Source organism: Zingiber officinale, chromosome 1B, assembly GCF_018446385.1.
Source record: "Zingiber officinale cultivar Zhangliang chromosome 1B, Zo_v1.1, whole genome shotgun sequence".
Classification (NCBI taxonomy): domain Eukaryota; kingdom Viridiplantae; phylum Streptophyta; class Magnoliopsida; order Zingiberales; family Zingiberaceae; genus Zingiber; species Zingiber officinale.
This window is the reverse complement of record NC_055986.1, coordinates 102,972,791-102,996,791: the sequence shown is the minus strand read 5'-3', so window position 1 is coordinate 102,996,791 and position 24,001 is coordinate 102,972,791. Positions and strand designations below refer to the sequence as shown.

Here is a 24,001-nt window from a genome sequence, read left to right as displayed (position 1 = left end):
TTTTGTTGATGTTCTTTTCATTTAAGGTATATGAGAATTCACAATAGATATTTAATATGTGAAATCTATGTTCACGTTTGAATTTATAACCTATCTTTATAACTTCTGTAGATAGGTTTATTTGTTAGTCTTAACTTGATAAAAACCTTTGTAGTGTTCTGATGAGAGTATTTTAAAAAGTAAAGATAATTTTATAATTTTATACATTTAATTTTTATTATCCTCTTTTTCTTTCTAAACAAGATAATACATATTATGTTAATGAATCTTCTTTTCCTCCCAAATAAAAATAATATAAATATTTTACTTTCTTATTTTTTATTTTACCTTCCCATATTTTTTTTTTTAATAAAACTACCCTCACCCATCTGGTTAGTAATTATAAATTACATATATGTGTGTATGTTTTTCATAAATTACCGATTTTAAAGATAGACATTAAACTCCGGGTGGCAAAATTAAATTCTCTCTATATAATGCGGAACGGGATACCGTCGTGTGGGCACGCTCGTATTCCTAACTCGCCCTTCCTTCAGACGTCCCTCACGGTTTCTAGGGTTTCGGATTTTGCGCCTCCCATGGATCCCGCCTCCAAGAAGCGGAAGGCCGACGAGAACGGCAATCTCGCCACTTCGATTCCGGCGGGGGAACTCACCCTCTCCGACGGGCGCAAGATTATTGACGCCTTCTCCCTGGACCAGTTACGTGACATCGTCGCCGCCGCTATCTGCCGCGGTGAACCCGGGCTCCTCGCCGATGTCCGCTCCGTTGCCGATCTCGACCAGATCCAGCGAAAGCTTTTCATCCGCGGCCTCGGGATGGACACTACCACGGACGCTGTCCGTTCCCTCTTCTCCATCTACGGAGAGGTCGAGGAGGCTGCCGTTATTGTCGATAGAATCACGGGGAAGAGCAGAGGATATGGATTCGTCACCTTCCGCCACGTCGACGGGGCTCTTCTCGCTCTCAAGGAACCCTCAAAGAAGATTGATGGTCGAATGACCGTAACCCAGCTCGCTGCCGCCGGCTCCTCGGGATCCGGTGCTACTCAATTCGTGGATGTCTCCCATCGCAAGATCTATGTGGCGAATGTCCCTGCTGAAATGCCTTCAGACCGCTTGCTCGCTCATTTTTCCTCGTATGGGGAGATTGAGGAGGGGCCTTTAGGATTTGACAAGCTGACTGGGAAATTCCGAGGATTTGCACTTTTTGTGTACAAAACAGCTGAAGGGGCCAGGAATTCTCTTATGGAACCTAACAAAAACATCGATGGGTACAACTTGGTTTGCAAACTAGCCATCGAAGGAAAGAAGGGCAAGCCAGGTGCCCCAGTCCCAGGCACTGCTCCTGTGGGAGGGATTCCAAGCCAGCCTTTGGGTAATGGCGCTGATATGGGTCCTGATGGGCTTGGATTAGGTGTGCAGAGCTCTGTCTCAAGCCAATATGGTGGACCAGGTGGCAGTTTCAGTTCGTATGGTGGGTACTCCGGTAATGCTCTCCCTACCGCTGCTGCTGGACTGAGTCACCATCCTAATATACGCTCATCATTTCCATCCTCAGTTGGTGCAGTCACTCCAGCTCTGTCAGTTGGTAGTCAAATGCCTTCAGGTGGAAGTTATGGTATAGGTTCTGGTAGTTATGGTGCTGTTCTCGGGTCTTCTTCTCAGTATGGTGGCCCTGGCTCTGGTGGCTACGGAGGTTATGGTATGAGTTCATATGGAATGCCTCCGAACCCTGGTGGAATGCCTTCAGGTGGTTTTCATGACAGCGGGCATTATCCTCTATCTTCGTCAGTGTATCAGAATCATCATCACCAGCCAGCAGGTTCCTCTCCTGGACAGAAGGCTTCAAGTGGAGGTGTATATCCGAATGTTCCACATTACTACTAAGGTAACAGATTGCCTCTAACAGTTTCTTTTAGTTTACTTGCCTCTTTGAATTTACTTAGATTTTAGCTTGTATTGTTTGCTCAATTTAGTAGTTTTTCTCTCTGTGTTTTCTCTTCCCTCATCATCCCTGGTATTTATTTATTTTTTTTAAATTGTTAATCTTCACTTATCACAAAACATAAAACTAGGTAGTGTACAATGATTCTATATCATATTGAAGGAGGTAGGTGTGATATTCAAAGGTTTGTCAGTTAAGTTGTTGGTAAGGCAGTGGGAAGGAATACAGGAAAGATGAAGTAAAGGGAAATGAAGGGTAAAGGTTCTTTATATAATCTTGCTTTTGCCTGAGTCTCTGATAAGTTCTTGGAAATAAACATCACAAATTAGCAAAGACAATTCTATCCTTTACCTTCGAAACCTAATAGAGGTGAATTAGGTTTAAGCATTTTGTTTTGTGTCCTATTTTTTGTTCTTATGCATCATACTTGGACAGTAAGTTTAGTTTTTAGGTGAGTCATACTGTTTCTTGATTATTAGTCTCCTGTTGGTTTGGTTGCTATTGTTTGCTGACCCAATTGTTGGGGCTTACAACGTATGGTTACAGTTCATTGATTGATACTGTTGAATTTATAATAATTTTAATTTTTCTTAACTGGTAATTTTATTTTATTCTAAGATGTTTTTTGATTGTAAAGTTGCTGACTATGTTTGTGTTACATCCTTGTATATGATTTCCTTTTGCTGGTTGCATAATTTAATTGAAGTAGATGATATTAGTTCATTTTCTTCTTTGCTTTTCCAAGTGTCACAACTATATTATTAATCATCTAGGTGTATCATTAATATGTACCACAAATGCTCTAGTCCTTTTTAAAGAGAATTTGAAATTTTTGCGATTCATTGGGAAACTGGTTGGGCTATTAACTTGGTTGATTTTGCATGATTTACACTAGAACTGCCCTTATGCTTTTTTAGTTCTTGAATTTGTTTCATATAAGTAGACCAATACAATTCCTCTCACAAATGGTCTTGAGGTATTGTATTTTCATTTTAATTGTGACCTCGCATTTTTTTGTTAAATTAAAATTTTCTTGGTTCTTTTTTTTTGCATTTAATATTTGTTATTTGAATTCTATATCTGGTATGCTTATTGGACATGTAATATTTGGTGTATGTAGATTTCTTTCATGATGCTTAATTATAAACTTTTTTATAGTAGCTGAATTTTTTACGTGTAGATGCTGCTCTTGTTGGTTGCTACTGGGAATATCATACCGGTTCTCCTGTACAAAAATTTTGTACAAGTCCTGAACCATTCCTAACAACCTATTGTGTTCTTTAGAAATTAAATTTGGAATCGCAAACAGAACTTAACATTATTGATTCCAAATTCAACTTATCTGTTCTTAGAGGTTTAGACTTGGATCACAAACGATGCTTAACATTATTGATCCAAATCCACCCATGTTACAAATTCGATTAAATATTAATGTCAGAGATCGACTTCCAGGTTAAACATGGCGAGGCATTAGACCTTCTTAGATATGGGAGCATCCACCACTTCCTAGACAAAGTCTTTCAACGAAATCAATATTTAATCTTCTTATAGTAATCCTAGGTTTAACCAAAAAGAACAATCGAATCACAAGTTCGAAAAACAAAAGAAACACAAAATCGAAAACATAAATTCGATAGTCTAGATTCATTAGCCTCTTGTGTTTGGTATTTCAAGATCTAAACAAAAGGATGAACTAGTTATGATGCGGAAACTAATAACTAGTTATACCTTTTGTAGCTTATAAACCTCACGATCTTCTGCCGTATTTCTCTTTTTATCTCGGACGTCGTGTGAGCGACGATCTACCGAGACGAGAATCCACCCAAGCCTCCTTCTTGCAAGTTTCGGCCACCAAGAGTCTTCTAGAGATGAAGAACTTTGGACACCAACTAAGCTCCAAGGGATGCTAAGAAATAAAGCCTCCTTTCTTTGCTTCTTCTCTAAGCTAAATCCGGCCACCAAGGACTCCCCAAGAGTTGATGTCGCCGACCATCAAAGAAGAAGAAAAGGAGATGAGGAAGGATGAGGGCCGACCATCACTAAGGAGGAGAGGGATAATAGATGCGTTGTTATGAGGTGAGACACCTCTACCATCTCTTTTATATTTCTTGGTCTTGGCAAATAAGGAAAGTTTTATAATTAAAACTTCCTTATATTCCTTGTCAATGTCTAAGAAGGAAAATTTAATTAAAAATTTCCTTATAAACCTTTCAATGGCCGACCACATCATGTCTTCCGAACAAGGAAAATTTTAAACAAAAAATTAAAACTTCCTAATTTGTTTCCGAAAATTTTTAAAATAAAAATTTTTCTTTAAAAAATTCCCTTCATGATTGGTTATAAAAGAAATTTTTTATAAATTAAAATCTCTCTATTAAAAGATGTGGATGATTACAAAAAAGAAAGTTTTTTCCAAAATTAAAATCTTTCTTTTAACTACAAATAAGGAAAGATATCAAACCTTTCTCTTAATCTTTTGTAGAAACTATAAAAGGAAAGATTTAATTTTAAAACTCTCTTTTAAATCATGACTTCCACGTAAGGAAAGATTTTAAAAAATAAAATCTTTTTAATTTTATTGTGGTCGACCACCAACTTGGGCTCCAAGTTAGGGCCGACTACCTGCTTGATCCATCTAAGGTTTATCATGGCCGACCCTTGTTTGGGCTCAAAGCTAGGCTTGACCGACCTTCTTAGGATGGGTAAGAAGGTGGATATGGGTGGGTATAAGACTTTATAAATAAGAGACTACGACAGGGACCGAGAGGAGAAATTGGTTTTGGTCTCCCGATGAACTTGAGCTTTTCGTGTTCGCCCCGAACACCCAACTCGAGTTCACCAATAATAACTCATACCACTAAAGAGTTATTATTGAACTACCGCACCAATCACATATTACTCTATGGGCTCCTTCTTATCATGAGTGTGTTAGTCTCTTTGTGTTTAAAATATCGAATGTCCACTAATTAAATAACTTACTGACAACTCATTTAATTAATATCTAATTCCAAGAGTAATACCACTCAACCTTATTGTCATGTCAAACTAAGTCCACCTGCAGGGTTTACATGACAATCCTTATGAGCTCCTCTTGGAGACATCATCAACTTAGATTCCTATAACACAGTTTTCTTCTATAATCAACAACATACACTATAAATAATATTATTTTCCAACTTATCAGGCCTATTGATTTATCGAACTAAATCACACCCTTTGATAAATTAAAGAAATAAATATGAAGTATATGTGCTTATTATTATATTAGGATTAAGAGCACACACTTCTGTTATTATCTTGTTCTTTTATTTAGTCAGTATAAAAAGAAACTACCTTAAATGGTCCTTCTCAATACACTCGTAGTGTACTAGTGTAATTTTATAGTCAAGATAAACTAATATCAAATTACATTACGACTATTCCAATGGTTTGTTCCTATCCATCTTAGTCGTGAGCTACTGTTTATAATTTATAAGGAACTGATAACATAATACACACCATGTTATCTACAATATAAATTAATTGAACAACTACACTTAGCATATAAATGTAGACATTTGACCAATGTGATTCTTTTATTTCAAAGTAAATGTTTACAAAAAGTTAGGCTTTTAGTATACATTCTAACAGATCTTTCCATCCAAACTGCGAGTTTTGGCTATTAGAGGTTGAAGTCTCAAGTTGACTATACAACATGTTTTGATTAGATTTGACTAATTTTCACCTTGGAACACGACTAGCTTTGAGCATAAGTTGGTGAGACCATAGTGGGTATGTTTTTAATTAACTATTGGCCCTCAAATCCAAAATGATTATGCTGGCTATTTTGGACGTGACCAATTTTAACCTTGAAATGTATAGGCTTATGATGCATGGGAAGAAACTTTGGGTGCAACGTTCAAATTAGAAGTTTGCAGAGAAAAACATAGGAAGGTAATTCGTAAACAAAGAGGAGCTGCCTCTAGGTTTAAACGAAAATATTTTTTTATTCTAATCTAAACCAGACGACATATTTTTACAAGAGTCCTAACTCTTATTAAATAACTTAAGAAATAAGAAAAAGTCATAACACACAAAAGAAAAAGTAAAAGAAACTTTATCCTTTAAAAAAGGAGATAAAATCTAAACTGATTTTTAGAAAAGAAAACTAATCCTAAAATTTAAACTAAATAAAAGAAAAAATTAAAAGACTAAAAATCTAAACTAATGTATAGCCAACGAAGAGGAGTTAATGTATAGCCAACGAAGAGGAGTTGTCTCTAGGTTTAAACGAAAATATTTTTTTATTCACATCAAAACCAAATTTGACATATTTTTACAAGAGCTCTAACCTTGGTTTAAATAATTTAAGAAATAAGGAGTCGCAATTGTTACAAAAGTAAAAGGCAACTCATCCTTACAAAAAGGTGATAAAATTTAAACTAATTTTTAGAAAAGAAAACTAATCCTAAAAAATTAAAATAAATAAAAGAAAAAGTAAATTGACCGAATCTAGAGTTCATCAAAAGACATAGCATAACACGTTCATGACATGGGGCACGGGATGGTCATGTTGACCACTAGAAAGACGATTCCACCTCGTTCGGACTAGGAATAGAGCACAACCTCAAGACCCAAAAGGGAGACTGGTAGCCTTGTTTTCTTCTTGTCATAGCTTGAAAGAGAACATAGTTGTATAGGAGGACATAAATTGGTTGTACTACTAGATGCTCCTGCATCAGCTTAAGTTTAGAAGCTTACTAGACATAGCAAGGATAGATACTTTTCTTATTTGTGAGACCCTGAACTAGCCCATGCTATTCTTTACTTCAAATCAAACCATGGGAGATGCATTGCATAAAGAGAACAAGATATCTCCTAGGGGTTGTTGTAATGAGGGACTCTTAAACCTCAAGTTGCAGCAATCATAAATGTTTAGGATGAAACTCATGATATTATTGCTAACAACAAATATCACTTTTCACAACCTGTCCCAACTGTATACTCAATCAACCCAAACCAATGCATGTGAAACTTCCATAGACCAAATCAACCAAGCTAAACTTACTATCTACCAATCCCATTTAATTCCTTGTTGCCACTTGCTGCCCTCACCCTCCTCTCCTGAGTTGGATGTTGACACAATGGGAAGGCTACTTCACATGACAACAATGTCCGCGACATTTTACCAAAGGGCACACTTAACTTTCGGAATTTTCCAAAGGGTGCACCACACTTTGTTTTTTTTACCAAAGGGTGCACTTAATTTCCAATATACCCCTCCTCAAACAGCTGTAACTCCAATCTAACATCCAAAGCATTTGACTTGAAGACTATTTGAGCCACCCAAATGTCACCTAGAGGTTCGTCCTAGACAAGCCCTATTTTTCATGCAATTTTTCCCGCTCAAAGCACTATTCTGGCGATATAACAACCAAAAAAAGGTGATGGTTTAGGGTTTATAACTTGATGCATATCATTACTTGACATATAATTTACATTCTCATTTATTATCTTCAAGGCTTTCTCATGTATGTTTTCTAACTTTTCTTCTGAGTCACAGTTAATGGTTTATTTATATTCTGAATGTATATTATTAAAAATACAGTGTATACCATTGTTGTTTCTATGTTATTTAGAAATATTATTTGCGGATGATATTTAGCCATTATAATGGATTTAGGGTTTACTGTCCATTGTTGCCTAGTTCAAGGGTTTAGAAATACAATTTGATTGTGTATTTACAACCATTATAATGTACATCATTGAACATTGAATATCTAATAACTAATACATGGAGTTAGTATTACTGTCCAAAGAATTTAAGGTTCTTTTTATTCATTATATTGACATTGTAATTATTCTATAATTCCCTAAAAGAAAAAGGAATGGTCATTGCCCACCCAATATCATAAAAAAATATTATTTTAAAATGGCTTTTTCAACGTTGCACCACATTAGTCCCAGTCTGTCTAATGCAACACCATTGTGGTGCTAGTCTCTCTAGCGCGGCACTGCAGTGGTGTTGGTCTCTCCAACACAGCACCATAGTGGTGCTAGTCTCTCCAATGTAGCACCACAGTGGTGTTGACCGCCTTAATGCAGCACCATTGTGGTGTTGCTTTCTCCAACACAACATCACTGTGGCATGAATTTCCTCAACATAGCACCATGGTGTTCCTAGTTTTTTCAACAATGTCAATCGTAGGTGTTTATGTTTTGTTCAACGCAACTCCACCATGGTGCTATTTGAACAAAGCATCACCAACACATGTGTCACTTGGTACAAAGTTATATCTTCATCTAGGAGCCGCCGAACTACTCTTGCATGAGAAGACTAACTTTCCTACACTATCCTTTTCCTCTCCATAGCCAAGTTTTAGCAATCCTGAATGCCTAGGTTCATCAATGAGCTCCGATGGGATCCAATCCAAGTGCATTAGGTTTATGTTTTTTCACTGAGTGCACCGAACCCTAAACCCATAGCCTCATGGCTTTGTTTCTTGTGATTGTTTCATAATTTGTGTTAATTGACATAAAGTCATATCTCTATCTAGGAGCCCCTAAAACCATTTATGCACAACAACACTAACTTCTCTACACTCCCCTCTTCCTTTCCATGCGTAAGATTCATCAAACCTGAATGCTTAGATTCATAATTAGTTTTGATCAAAACCCATTGATGACCCTATGAATCTTTGATTGAACCCAATCCAAGTGCATTAGGTTCCTGCCTTTCCATTGAGTGTCACCAAGCCATAAACCTATGGAGAACCTGGTTATCATAAACCAATCTATAGAGAGGCCAACATCATTATGGTGTTGCATTAATGAGACCATTGTAGCAATAAAGGTGGAATCTGCCACTAGCGGCCCCATACGACCAACCCTATAACCATCTGTGAAGAGGTAAATCAGGAAGCTGCAGTTGGCTACTACAGGTAGGACATTTTTCACGGCTTTGTCGAGATTTGATCCCTTGCCCATTGTAGCAATATCTACCCCGCAGTAGCCAACTCAATCATGCCCTAGAGGCTACTGCATTGATGAGACCAACACCACTATAGTGATGTATTGGAGAGATTAACACCACTGTGGTGCTGTGTTGGAGAAACCAACACCACTAGGGTGCTATGTTGGAGTAATTAGTACGACGGTTATGGTGCGTTGAAGACAACATCATAGTGGTGCTGTGTTAAAGAAAGTAGAACTATGTTGGTGCTGCGTTGAAGAAACAAGCTCTGTGATGGTGCTGCGTTGAAGAAACCATTTTAAAATAATAGTTTTTTCTAATATTGGGTGGGCAGAGACCATTTCTTTTTCCTTTTAGGGAGTTACAGAGCAATTACAATGCCAATATAATGCATAAAAAGAATTCTAAATTCTTTGGACAGTAATATTAAGTCCTTGTAGCAGTTATCAAATGTTCAATGATTAATGATGTACATTATAATTGTTGTAAATACACAATTAATTTGGATTTCTAAACCCTAGAACTAGACAACAATGGACAATAAATTCTAAATCCATATATTAATTATCAAATATTTTAAGATCTACATTATAACCGCTAAAAATCATCCTAAAATAATATTTCTAAACAATATAGAAACAACAATGGTATACATGAATTTTTATATAATATACATTCATAATATAAATAAATTGTAAACTCTGGTTTGTAGAAAAGTTAGAAAACATACATGAGAAAGCCTTGAAGAGAATAAATGAGAACATAGATTATATGTCAAGTAACAATCTGCACTGAGCTCTAGAGTAACCCTAAACAGTTTTCTTTGTAGAAACAACACTCTTTCACTTTTTTTTAGGGTTATATCATCGGAACAATGCTTTGAGTTGGAAAAGTTGTGTAAAATAGGACTTGACAAGCACGAATCTCTAGGTCATATTTGGGGCTTGGATAGTCTTCGGGTTGGATGCTTTGAAAGTTGGGTTGGAATTACAACTATTTGGGAGAAGGATATTTTGAGAATTAAGTGTGCCTTTGGTAAAAATCAAATTCTGGTGCACTCTTTGGGAAATTCCGACCTGAAACTCTTTGGGAGAGAAGGGTATTGGATTCCTAAAGTGAGGTACGATGACCTAAAATTATTACTTATTTTGGGTTTATAATTCCTAAAGTTGCTACATATTTGAGGATTTTGCAGGATTAGATCTATTTATCATTGTCTAAAGCTACTGGATGGTTCTCTAAGGCTTTAACAAGAATACCTTAAAATTTAAACAAACATTCTAGGTATTTAGTTCTTAAAACTTCTCATGACAAAGTAAACTTCTAAAACTAGAAACCATAAAAGTCTCTGAGCATAATGTACCAATATTTAATTGATTGTTCATCGTGTCAAAGTGATTTCCTTGCAGTTTGTCAACTTAGTCTTATAGAGAGGCTGTGAGAATTTTGTCGAACAGTGATGGCAAAAGAAAGAGATGAGTCAGAGAAATATAATAAGAAAAGGGAAGGTAAGCGCGATAGAAGGGCTACATATTGCAATTTAGGCGGAAACATTTGTTTGTTGACTTTCGGTTTGAGTTTTTTTGGACGGGCAAGTTAGAGTGCAGTGGTTTGAGTGAGCAGGTTCAAAGGGACATTTCCTTTGGCAGGTAAAAGCAAGTGGGTTGCCATTTCAAAATGGCATCTCTTTGATAATTTGGTAAAAAAGTGCGCTCTAATATGATTTTTTTTCCTATACCGATGCCGATCCGATATGACCCATATTTTTAGTTTTTTGAATTTCTGATATGGATTTTGATACTGTCATAAATTGTCCAAATTTAATTTGTTTGTATGATTTGCAAATTCTATCATTTTGTTTTTGCACCACCTTCTTTAGTTATGTTATTTATTCAATATATTATATATTTAGTGTTTTTTTTCCTAGTATTTTAATATCACATATTAACAGAAAAGGCCAATAAATATGTTTGTGTCTTGTTTACACGTGGCTAAGTTAGATTTTGATATTTAATTGTTTTTGTAATTGTTGTATTCCTCACATTCTTTCATTAATTTGCTTTCATTAATTTGTATAATTAATGTACATTCTGTGCTATGATAATTATATCTCAATAATCGTGGTTTAGTATTTTGGACATTTGTAGTGTTCTATAGAGCAAATAATTGCAACACTTTATTTAAGGTGGCAATTTGTTTTGTGTTATTGTTTTGATATATTTTGATGGTTGTGTCGTCAGGTGTTTGGGAACATGGGAGCAATGATTTGAATGATTGTTATCTGCTTTATGAATGGTTTGCAAAGTTTTGTGGCTTCTCTGCCCTGGAATGCACTTTCCTTTCGGAATGTTAGCTGTAGAGATATAATTGATCTAAGGTTTTAGCACTTCATTAACTCTATGGTTGTTGATGTTTAATAATTAACTTTGTATGCTGACTATGTTACCTCTTAGAATGCAACTGGTTGCTCGTCTCAAGTTGAATTGTTATCCCGTATGACTTGCTTACCTTCTGTAGCTTTTTGCCGGCAAATTGCTTAGGTGGATTACCATTAGAATCTCAGGGTAAGACTGAGCAATAGTATAATTTGATTTTCTTGTTTAAATTTTATGAATTTTAAAATTTGCATGCTGCTCTCTACGCTTAATTTTTTTTAATGTCCGGTGTTGTAGTCTCAACATATGGCATAGTCGTGACGTGTGTGTTTCTTGAAATTTTGTGGCTGTGTTGCATTTATTTTGGTTGCTATTATTCAAATATTAAATATGTTTGTTTTGTTTGAATTGTGGTGGTTGTTCCTTCAATGGTTTGACTGGCATTAACAATTATGTTTTTTTTTTCATCTTAGATACTCAATATTTTATTGAAATTCAACATTTAGTTTGTAATTTCAAATAATATATCATGGTTTTCACCTGATTGTTGGATTGCAAAGTATCTCTCCTTTTAATTCGCTGTGGATTTGTCTTTATTGCGTACCCTGTGAATGAACAAAAACTCAATGTCACTGACTTGCTGATTGTTTTATATGCTACTGATTGTAATGATCATCATTAAAATTTGTTGAGCCTTGTAAGCCTGTTAGTGACCCTAGTTGTGTTGCTAGTGAATGGATTTCTTTGACTGAAAAGCATGAGGTTTGAAGTTCTGCATTAATTTCCATAGAGGAACACATCAAGGCTACAGGATGGGAAGCATGAGTGCAAATTAAGAGCTTTCATCAGCGTAGTTGATATTTGCATGGATGGTTATTTGAAAAAGTTTTGGATCAATTCTCAGTGGGTATAAATATGCCACTGGGTGCCCGACTTTTTTTCATGTAAAGAATCGTTGTGTTAGGGTAAATGTTTTTGTGATTTATTTCCTTTCAGAGAGTATAGGGCCATTATGAAGGGGTTAAGGTGACGCTTCACTTTTTGCTCGAATGAGTGCAAAATAAGGGCCCTCAGAGCTTGGTGCGATGGTAAGCGTATGGATGAGTTTCTTAAATTTTCATGTAGCATAAATAAATACATGTGACATTCGAATGACTCATGGTGTTAGGCTATCCCATATGGTTCGTTTACCCTTTTTGGATTTATCTGGTAGTGGTGGGAAATTTTTGTGTGGTCCCGTCCATGATTTTAAGATGAATGAAAGGTAGAAATATGCTTAATGTGTGTAAAATAAGAAGGCAATAAATTTGTTTTTTTTATGTTCGATGACCAACACATAGGATACACTAATGTGTGCCTTTTATATTGTGTTTTTATCATAATTTGTCACACATTTTGTTTTATTTCATATACATATATCTCATGTTTTTATCTATTCATGTCTCATTTTGTTATTTTTCTAGTTTGGAGAATTGTTAACAAAATATTTTAGACACTCAGAATTTGTCACGACCGTGAACACTGTTTGGCAGCCCATGCCTAACTCTAGCTTTTCGCAGATTTGACAATGGGTAGAATTTTAGCCTCTACATTCGTGGTCATGCTCGTGGCAAGTTCCAGGTCAGCCATAGAGGCCTCCATGGACTCTGCCATGCCCGTGGCAAACTCTGATAGACTTCGACAACAGCCACAAAGGCCGCCATGGGCTTTGCCATGTCTGTGGCAAACTCTGACAACAGCCATAGAGGTTGGCACGGACTGCACCACACCCATGTCACGCTCATGGTCATGCCTGTGGCAGATTCGAGGAATTGTTGTTGCTGTGCCTTTATTATGATCTAGAGGAATGACTTACACTTCATCTATGCTACATGAGAATATCTAATGCAGTAAGGAATTCATTGGATATCACAGCAAGGGGTTCTTTTGATGAAGGAAAACATGGAACATGCGTATTTACTTATTGAGGACTTGACAACATATCTCAACTTATGGAGGTAAGATATAACAGAAGTGAAGAAGATGATACTATGATAGCTCAATGTGTAGCCATGCACAAAAAATTCAGAAAATAATTTGGAATAGATAAAGAAAAGTGTTGAGGTAATGAACCAAAGCATTAATGAGATAAAAGAGAGTAGAGAGGTTTATATCCAGAAGCATGGAAATTCCATCAGAATGTTATGAACACCACACCCCATCTGAGGTAACTTTGGACAGGGAAAATTGTAAAAATGGAGTTGCTACCCAAATTGAGGCAGAAGTTCCTAAAAGATGCATGGTTCTTAAAAAAAAATTAGAGGAACAAGGGATGGTAGCGGTATCTAAAGAAAGCAACACTAATTCAAAAGGAGTTGCTACCCAAATTGAAAGATCCTAGAAGTTTCTTGATATCTTGTATTATTGGTAATGTCATATTCATAGAGCAATTTGTGATCTTGGATCTAGTATGAGACTTATATCACATACATTGTGTAGAAGAATTGGACTTATGGAATAGGAATCCATGAATGTGTCCTTACAATTAGTGGACCATTCAACCTATCATCCTGTAGGAATGCTTGAAGATGCACTAGTAAAGATTAGAGATTATGTTGTACCTACAGACTTTATGATGTTGGAAATGGAAGAAGACATGAATGTTCCTCTGATATTAGGGAGATCTTTTCTAGCTATAACTAGTGCCATTATTGACATCAAAAACTATAGACTTGTATTGATGATAGGGAGAGAAAAAGTTGAATTTAATCTATCAAAGACTATTAAATTACCATCTGAAGTGGACATTTGCTGCAGAGTTGAAATGTTACATAGAGTTGTACAAGAAGAAATAGAAAGCAAGGTATTGAATGTCAAAGCATATGGAGATGAGGGAGATCTTGATTCTTCACAATGGATGGATAGAAATCTAGATTTATTCATGGTTAAAGAAAATTCTCAGAGTTTTGAACCACGACAAATTGGAGAAGCAACAGAGAAAGTTCCTTTTATCGAACTGAAGCCACTTCCTTCAAACCCTATGTATAAATTTTTTAGATCAAATTCAACATACCTAGTGAATGTTGATTTGAATGAGTCAGCAACTCAGAGGTTACTTGGAGAACTTGTACTGCATAGAAAGTCTTGGGATACACAATTAAAAATATAAAGGGCATTAACTTATCTTTTTACATACACAGAATTTTACTTGAAAATCGTTATAAATCTTCAATAAAACATCAAAGACAATTAAATCGGAATATGGAAGAAATTGTTTGAAAAAGTGTTGAAATTGTTGGATGCATGAGTAATTTATCCAATTTCGGATAGTGAATGGGTGAGTCCGGTTCATATAGTTTCAAAGAAAGGGGGATAATAGTAATGTAGAATGAGAATAATTAGTTGATTTCCATCCGAAGAATAGTCATAGGGTGATGAATATGTATTGATTATAAGAAATTGAATAAAAAATTAGGAAAGATCATTTTTCTTTACCTTTCATTGATCAAATGTTAGAGTGATTTATTAAACATTCACATTTTTGCTATTTGGATGGATATTCATTTTTCTACCAAATTCCAATTCATCCAAGTGATCAATTGGCTTCTCCAAATTATGTTTTGTCTTATGACAATCATCTTGTCTCTTTAATTCCACTAGCTGAGAGTTAGTGTTGCACTGAGGTAATGTGGTATTATTTGGAATCTTTACTGAAGGTTTGTTTAAATAAGTATGTCCTTCAATAAGTAAATGAGGTGATGCAGCCATCAACTTCTGGACCTGTTTCAGGTAGAATGTTATAGACACTGCAAGAAGACAAAGGGCTCGTGAATGTAACTATATATGGAAACTAACCTTTATCAACCTGTGAAGCTCAAACACTTGCATTCCAAAAACCCTTTGCTGACTATAAAAATATAACAAAATCATTGCTTGAAAGCAATTCAAGAAATCATCAAAAAAAATTTTAAAAAATACCACAATTGCAGTGTAATGACAGATGTAATACGTAAACAAAAAGTGCTTAACATTTTGTACAACATATGAGCACTTTCTATTGAGTAAAATAAGTCAAAGAGTTACTATTTCTGATTTCACATAGTGAACCTCACCTAATGGAACAATGTTGTGAAAGTTTGTGTATTAAAGAGACTAGGGTTCAGCTTAAACGACAAAGAGAATCAGTAGATGAACTGGCTGTTGGAGTTGAATAAAGTTCCGAGAATGCTCAAAAGAAAACGAGAGAGAGAGAGAGAGAGAGAGAGAGAGAGAGAGAGAGGAAAGTGAAAATGAGAAAGTAGCATATACCCTTTCAAGTTGCAACTAATAGAGTAAGCTGATAAAAGGTTTGAGTGGGGTTAGGGCTTATAAACCCTTTCAAGTTGCAACTAGCTCAAAATGCTCAGTCAATTAATAACTAGTCACTAATCTAAGCTAATAAACCACCCTTTATTAGCTGTGACTAAATTGAAGTGTCATGTTCTCTGCCACTTAAGGTGGCTGACTAACGCTGCCCTCTAGTTTGACATTATTTGCAGTGGGATGCTTAATGTTGGGCTTCTGACTTCTTACTCTCAAATATGACCTCACTCAACTCTCAGCCCTAGACATCATCTTCTGGTCCTCCATTGCCTGCACATACTGGCTTAGTTTATCTAGACTTTAGTATCATCTTGTGACGTGCAATCATGCTGCATGCAAAGGAATAGAGAGATGGCAAGGATCATAAATTGTTGCTAGAACCCTTCCCCAGTCACCTATAAAGATAATAGTGTAATTCATATCCAATCACTCCTAATCCGCGACATTCAAGATCTGATAGTGCCTTCACATTTGTTTAGAAACTTAGGACAACATATTTCTTTCAGATTAGCTATGTGATAAAGAAGCAAGGTTTTCTAAAGAGACAAACTAGTTGGATGCATTAACTTCTCCCCAAGTTCATGATCCAATTCCTATAATGAACTTGTCAGAATGAATGAGCATTTTGCTGCAACAGCCTATGAATTAACAATGAATTGTTTAAAGACAATTCTACCATACTTGTCCTCCATATATAACAGCTTTTGATCTTTGTTTATCCTACGTAGTAATAATATCTCTTGGTTTACAATGATAACTTGATATATCCACTATACCACCATTAACTAAAATATGTCTATGGTTAACTAATTGTCGGGCTCCAGGAATCACCGAAGCTATATACCCAATCGGAAAAGGACATTTTCCAAAAGCATCTAAAGTAATTGTAGTAAAACGTGACCAACTGACCCTTTGGCTTTTCTAGCGATATGCACATAACTAAGTAATTGTCACTCTGTCAGACCATAATGCAACCACAATTTTTGTTTTTCTTTTAGATGAATACGATTCCATAGTTGACAGACTCAGATATAGGCTCATAAACAGTGGTCTCTACAAAACCAGCATACTGACAGGATGGCTCACTTGCATTGGAATAGTCAAATCCATTCTTCAAGCCCTTTAAAATGGCGCCACAAATATGTTTCATTGGTCACACATACTATCGGATATATACAAGGACAAAGATTCCTACTATGAGATCATAAATAGAAACAATGCTTATCAGTAATTTAACTGCCACCTAAGGGATAAGGAACAACATATATTGTTAAGATCATTCTCAAGAATGTGTTTATAGGAAATAGTAATTCTACAAAAAGTTTTATACATACTTGATAATAGCTCTTCGGGCCTTCCAAAAGTGTTTGGTACCAATTACTCCAACAATATCATCCGGGGATATTTCTAAGCTTGATACTGTCCCAGCCGTTGAGGGCTCATATGCATCATCTTTCCTCTCCACATCACCAAATTCAAATGACCCATTTCTCTTTGCATTTTCCTCCTTATAGAAGTCCAACAAGGTTGTATTTTTTGGACTTCTAGATGACAGCTTGGAATATAGCACAGTTTTGGCCTTCAGAGATTTCCTAACATCAGAAATAGGAATGTCATTTGACGTATTAAAACCACTAGGATCACCGTTTTCTTGGCATGACACTGTTTCTCCATTCGCTGACTTAGTTAAATGAAAATTATTTGTATCAGTCTCAACTAAATCTTTTGAACAGCTTGGTCGTTTAGCAATATTGTTGGACAGAGACTTTTCTTTGATTTCCTTGATCTTATCAATATCTGAAATTTCTTTAAGATCTTCAATACGAGTTCTATCGGAATTTTGTAATCTAGTTTTTGCAATATCTGTTTCTTCTAAGGATTGCACATCTGAATTTGGGCGTTCAAATAAAGAATGAACAGCAGTAAGACTCTTCTGCATTTTTGGTGAAATGAAGGTAGTTAACTTTGCTGCATTTGTCATATATGTATCCTTTTGCATGGATGCAACCATTTCTGACTGATCAAAGGAAGGAACCACTATCTCATCTGCATCATCCAAAACCTTCTTACTAGAATTTATAGCACTAGGGTTGTCTTGTCTCTGTAAGCTACATTCAGCAACTGATCTTGCTCCAAACAAATTTCCAGAACTAACTTGCTTTGTGGGTTTTCTCTCTAATTCTATCCTTCTTGTGATTGGATTCATACCATCAGTAGTTCTAGAGATTTCCGCTGAACGAACAGACACTTGACGGTTGATACAAAAAGGGGAAAATATCTTCCTCTGCTGACCGCATCCCTAAAACACAAATGTTTGTCAACTCCTAAAAGAAATAGTTGAGAGCCATACATAATAACGATCATCTTTTGATGCATTGATCATAAAATATGAATAAGAGTGGTCTAAGTACATCATGGTTTTAATACCAGACTGGAAACCAAATGCACATTATACAAAAATAAGTTCAATAGGAAAAAGGATATTAAATCAACAAAAATTTTGTTGACTGTATGATGCAAGATAACTATATGCATTTTGAATCTTCTTTGAGGATTCAATGTGCATATTTTGAACTCTATAGTTAAGCCCTAGTGTAGGTCCACATAATTTCATTTTTCAAATTGAAGTCTGTTATGGTTGATTTATTTTGCAAAAAATAAGTTTGTCATCCAATATAGATTAGGGTTTAAATGTAAATATACCAAAATTAGCCATGTTACTGTAAAATGACAATAAAGGTAATAATAAAGGTAGAAGACATTATCTTAGGGAACAACCCTATGTAATGATTTTCCTAATCCGAACATATTATCAAAGCTAATCCATCTATTTTGTTGGTTCTTTCCTGTTTGAATCATGCAATCTCCTCTGTTTCTTCGGTGTAAACCTCAGATCCTGTTCTCAGTTCTTTCCCATTTGAATCATGCCCAATTGAATCATGTAGAATCTATCATGTGCATCCAAGTGCACATATTTTTTTTATTCCCAAGCTGCGTTCAACCATGGTTTCTTCATTGTGAACCTCAGATCCTCATTTCCCCCTCTCCAGATGCTGGAGAATTCTTGTTTCGGCAGCTTGTTCTGCTGAATTATTCATTCAGCAAACTGTTCTCCACAGCTCATCTATCAGTTGGATCCTGTTCTTCCAGAGTTTTGTTTTTTGATTCCTACAGTTATCTATGTCTGGAAAAATTGTTGTTTCTAGGATGACTTATGCTGATGTATTCCTATGAGAAAGTATGAGCCAGACCCATTCACATGCCTACCTAGTATACCAAATATGTGTTATGCATTGGAACGACCATATTCTGCATACATATACTTTTTGAATCCCTACGATCTAACATCATGTATAGGATAATTTTTGGCATGAAGAAGCTAAAAAATGTACATAATTTAAGGTATGAAAGAGAAAACAATTATCCTATCTCATCCACGATCTAACAACATGGATAGGGGGTAGAAAGACGAAATGTGAAGGATGCGACACTAGTTATGGAAGGAGAAGAGATGCCTGGGTCACATTAGCATCTTTAGCAAAGCCCACTGTAGTTACACCAATTTATAAAGAGAGCTAAGAGAGTCTTAGTTGAACATGGCTTCTAATCTACCCCAGGGTAACATAAACAAATGATGTTATTTCTGACTATGGGAAGAAATGGTCCGAGCCTTGAGTTATGATAGCACATAATACACTGCTCTAAAATAACAATTAATCCTTTGTAAATTGTCGTCTTGCCCATCACATCCGTTTTAACTTTAAAGTAAAAGAAAATTGAATTAGTTTACGGCATTGGAAAGATTATCATGCCATCCCAGATACAAATTGTTAGGAAAAGTCAATGATACTTCTGTGAAATACATTAGATGAATGATAACAGCAAGATAAGCAGTTCGAAAAATTCAACCAAGCTAGAAAGTGAACAAAAGGCATCACCAACCTGACTCGACGAAAACGAAGGAACCAAATTGTTGGAGCTACGAGGAAGAAATGGCATGGCAGAGGAGGTCGAGTTGAACCTCTGCGAAGGGACGCTGAGCTGCTCGTACAACGCCATCTTGTTCCTCGGAGGCGCCCTCGGCCCCCCTCTATCGGTGTCATTCACGTGGAGCCTCGGGAAAAGAGGCCCCATGGTCTTATCCTCCTCCTTCGCCCCTTTCATACCACTCGATTCCACCGATCTGGAAACTCGACTCAACCGGGGAAAAGCCTAATTAACCCACTGAAAAGAACACGATCTTCAACAAAAACTGCAAACGAGAGTCGATAGACACGCAGGCTCTTCAAAGAAATCCTAAATCAGTGTTGGACAACAACGACAATCCATCTACCAATTTGGGTCAAAAAAAAAGAAAAATCCAAACTTTCCGGCGAAGTAAGTCAGGGAAGAACGGAAACAGTAGGCGGAGCACCAAATCCGGCATCAAACTTCCACCGCGACAGCTGATCAGCAGTAATCTCGAGCCGGATCTCGCGACGAGTAAAATCTGTTAGCAGCAATTCACTAATCGGTGGAGAAGTAGCAGGAGCTACGACTCGGGATCGAGCATACGAAGAAAGGGCCGGCGAAAGAGAGATTCGGGAAAGTGCAATCGAGAGTCACTTTTGGATCCTCATCCCACCTCATCCCATTTCATCAATTTAAAGGTACGAACAAGTACCAATAAAATAAAATAAAATAACCGAACCGTGTCCTCGTAGCATGGCTGTGACTACTGATTGGCCTCAAAAGCCCAGAGTGAATTTTTAATGTTGGAACACCATCTATAATGTATAAGTTATAACTAAAAATTAAAAAGATATTATTATTATTATTAAAAAAGAAAAACATTATATTTTTAAAAATATCAACAAGACGCCCTTATTATATTTTTCATTAATAAAAATTAAGAGTGTGTGATTTTTTCGTGCAAAGTACGTTCTATGTCCTTCATGATTTTTCTTCTTTTAGATTATGGGACTATATTAGAGATTGACGACTTTATTTTTTCTTCTTTTGATGACTTTATTTTTTTTTTACTATAATTAATAAAAATTAAGAGGAGTGTTTTAGTTATTACTAGACTCTTCAGAGTTCTTTAAAAATATATATATATAATTTTTGGCACTTTATTTTAGTAGGACAATTATGATTTTTATACTTTGGTACCTCCTTAAATCTTTCCCCCTCCTATAATTCTTCTTCTCAAGAAGGTCTGACTGCAATCTAACTCAAATAGCTTTGCCGTACTTGTCAAAAGACTAGACCTAAAAAGTCTAAATTCTAATAATATAAATGAAATGAGCAACTAAAATGTGTGGCTTATGAGGGGTTTTGCTCGGGGACTCCATATCTATACGCACGCATCGCACGTGTATGAAGGATTGCCATTCGATCGCGTTTTTTGAGATATTCGAGGCATTCTTTGAATTCTTAGAAGAACTTGTATTTAATTTTGTGATTTTTTCTTTTACAAGCAGAGATAGATTTAAGAGGATTTTCACAAAGATCCGAATCTGTTGGGAAAGGTTTTTTGGTTGAGAAGGATTTTTAACTTGGATGGCAACTTTTGTATGGATATAAAAATATAAAATGACAATTTAATCTTTATGCGATTTAGTAGTTCTCATGTGAAATCTAGATAATAAATGCTACTTAATGAGGCATATCTAGATAATAAATATGTGATTCAGTTAGGCCCCTTTGAGGATATTGGGATGAGCCTAACGGCATCTCTAACTAACTGTGCTTTTTGGAAGGTTTTTGCCTTTGGAAACTATATTAAAAACTTGGGCACTATTATTATCAGGTTTTCTCTTTTAAAAACCTTTGGCTAGCTCAGTTACGGAAGGATCTGTCCTCCTTTGATAATAGAGATCTTTTAATCCGTAAATTATAGATTAGGGAAGGTCCTTTGTATGAGGTCTTTTGATTTGGATAAATTTCACCTTTAAATAGGTGGGGTTCATCCAAATCAAGAGGCTAAAAAAATGGATCATCCTTTGGTTCACAAATTACGAGTCAGAGGATCCGTCCTCCTTCGACAGTAGGGATCCTCTGGTCCACAAATTGTGGATCAGGGGATGATCCCTTGCATGAGGACCCTTGATTTAGATAGACTCCACCTTTAAATAGGTTGGGTCTATCCAAATCAAGAGTTTAAAAATGTGGATCATCCTCTAGTTCACAAATTACAGACTAGAGGATTCGTCCTCTTCGACAGTAGGGATCCTCTGGTCCGTAAATTATGGACCAATGGATGGTCTCTTGCATGAGGATCCTTGATTTGGATAGACTCCAACTTTAAATAGATGGGGTCCATCTAAATCAAGGGTCTAAACAAGTGGATCATCCTCTGATCCGTAAATTACGGACCAGAGGATTCGTCCTCCTAGCTTCGACAAATTAAACTCGAGGCCAGATCCGCTGGTTTAGAATTTTTTGAACCAGAAGAGTCTCTATTCATTCATTGGATGGATGGACCGAACTCCACATGTTAAATAGATGAGATCCAATCCATTCAACTAATGAATAAATAAGGGATCAAAATCGATCCAGCGATCCGAGACTAGAGGATCCCTGCCCATTAAACTCAGGTTTTTGAGTTTTAGTGGAATCAAAAATGATTTTTTAAAGATTTGACCATTTAATTTTGTTGAGAGGCTGGTTTCATTTATTTTATTCTCTAATTAATTTTTTTTTACTATTTTTTTCTACTGTGCTTGCTTGACCGTTTTATTTTTTGTGACTGTTTTTTTATTATTATTTTTGTGACCAATTTTTTCTACCGTTATTTCTAGCGAATTATTTGCAATGGCTATTTTTTTCTATATAGATACGCGCATCCTTTCTATTATTTTCATCAATCCTACTTTTAAAAATCATCACATTCTTATTTTGTAAATCCATTTCATTCTTTATTCTTTCCAAATGGATCCAAAATATAGAGAGATTTTAGAAATATTTACAATTCTGAAAATACAACTTCGTAAAGTTCTGACAATCCTCCTAATATTCAATATTCTCATATTTCCACTTCCACACATTACTCTTAAAACTTTCCAAATATTCCATACATTCCACAATTTCTACTAAATTTTCAAAGTGTCCAAAACTTGTGGGCTCCTCCAAGTAATATCCCTCAACCTCCATTTTATATATATCCTCCCGAATATTGGTGGTCCATGACAAATTAATTTGTAATGTCACCCCTTTTTTATGAAATTTCTTCTCCATAACCATCATTAATACTCTCAGAGGATTCACGAAGGGCTAGCATAGGTATATCTGGGTCCGACAAAGAATCAGTAACACCATCCGAAGTTTCAGAGTTAATCAAAGAAATGAGTTTTGGTGTGCGTGACACCAAAAGAGCAAAGTGGTCAATGGATTAAGAGATACACTTTGTAAAGGCATGAATTAATATTAGCATTTATCCAATTGTCGGTAATGATCAAAAGGATCAAATTTTCTAGAAATGAATTGCAGATTACTACAACAAATATCAGCTCCATGAATTTGTGGAGCGACATTAGATGAAGGTAAAATCACATTTCTATAGGTTCTATCGATGCTGAATGAATTTACAACCATATACAACAATTTTATACATATCGTGAAAGTAGGTGGAGCGATGAGGATGTACTCATGAGAGCACATAAAATGTGATAGGAAAATCATTGCAACAAGTCTTTCAACTATGAATATGTTTGACGAGTTCTCACAAAATGTGAGAAATATGCTCCACAAGGAGTTGGTCATCGTGCTAACAAACAATCCAAGACCTCGGAATCAAAGGGGCACACAACCTCATCCAATCAGATGCTCTTGTCGACGTAGATGGTTGCGAAATCCATACTTGTTCAATGGGGGAAAAGGCAACCAAAAGGAGGGGCAAATCCAAAACTAGAGACATTGATGACATGGAATTTTAATAATAAGTAGCAAAAAATGAAAGAATTACAAAGAGAGCGAATTAAGATGTAAAAATACGAGATGACAATTAAGGACTATGAAGTATTTATGAAGAATACTATTAAGAGCATCCATAGTGGAAATTCCTTGACGTGTCATAAATAAGAAACCTCCCTCCCATAGTGGGAGGGAGGTTTTTCATTTACACGAAGAAGCGGCTCTGTAACCACAGAGCCGCTTCTTCATGGTTTTTAATTTTTTTTAATATTTTATTTTTTTTATAATTAAAAAAAAAAGACAAAAGAGCAATGGCTAATTTAGAGGTTGCATGCCGTCGAACAACGGTTAATTTTTAGCCGTTGTTCAACGTTTTAATTTAATTATTTAATATATAAAAAAATCTATAACTATGGGATCTATTTCATTCATTCCATTGCTATCTTTGCTCTCAACTCATTTCTTCCTTTCATTCCCTATTTGTATTCGAGAT

At 35.8% G+C, this 24,001-nt stretch overlaps 2 protein-coding genes across 3 annotated transcripts; one reads left to right on the top strand and one right to left on the bottom strand.

The window, feature by feature from the left end:
• Nucleotides 1-476: 476 nt before the first annotated feature.
• LOC121970573 (UBP1-associated protein 2C-like) lies at nucleotides 477-13,181 on the top strand. Of its 2 annotated transcripts, none has more exons than XM_042521375.1 (2): nucleotides 477-1,890; nucleotides 12,834-13,181. In XM_042521375.1, exon 1 carries the CDS (start codon nucleotides 477-479, stop codon nucleotides 1,887-1,889), a length of 1,413 nt encoding a protein of 470 aa, XP_042377309.1. In that variant the 3' UTR covers nucleotide 1,890; nucleotides 12,834-13,181. The 2 variants fall into 2 exon arrangements, with proteins under 2 accessions (XP_042377309.1, XP_042377304.1); XM_042521370.1 differs by lacking the exon at nucleotides 12,834-13,181 and adding an exon at nucleotides 11,140-11,184.
• Nucleotides 13,182-14,778: 1,597 nt separating this feature from the next.
• Nucleotides 14,779-20,262, bottom strand: LOC122040604 (ELF3-like protein 2). The gene is made up of 4 exons (XM_042599973.1): nucleotides 19,558-20,262; nucleotides 16,950-17,914; nucleotides 15,109-15,160; nucleotides 14,779-15,033 (listed from the first exon to the last, which is right to left on the bottom strand). Exons 1-4 carry the CDS (start codon nucleotides 19,777-19,779, stop codon nucleotides 14,779-14,781), a joined length of 1,494 nt encoding a protein of 497 aa, XP_042455907.1. The 5' UTR covers nucleotides 19,780-20,262.
• Between the last annotated feature and the right edge of the window lie 3,739 nt (nucleotides 20,263-24,001).

Bases quoted from the DNA above. Each gene is read 5' to 3' on its own strand.
- LOC121970573 (XM_042521375.1), top strand. From the start codon at position 477: ATGCGGAACGGGATACCGTCGTGTGGGCACGCTCGTATTCCTAACTCG.
- LOC122040604 (XM_042599973.1), bottom strand. From the start codon at position 19,779: ATGAAAGGGGCGAAGGAGGAGGATAAGACCATGGGGCCTCTTTTCCCG. The intron at 17,915-19,557 runs GTTGGTGATGCC...TTTGTGTTTTAG, and splicing joins CTTCGTTTTCGTCGAGTCAG to GGATGCGGTCAGCAGAGGAA. The intron at 15,161-16,949 runs GTATGTATAAAA...ATATTTTTATAG, and splicing joins GCCCGAAGAGCTATTATCAA to TCAGCAAAGGGTTTTTGGAA.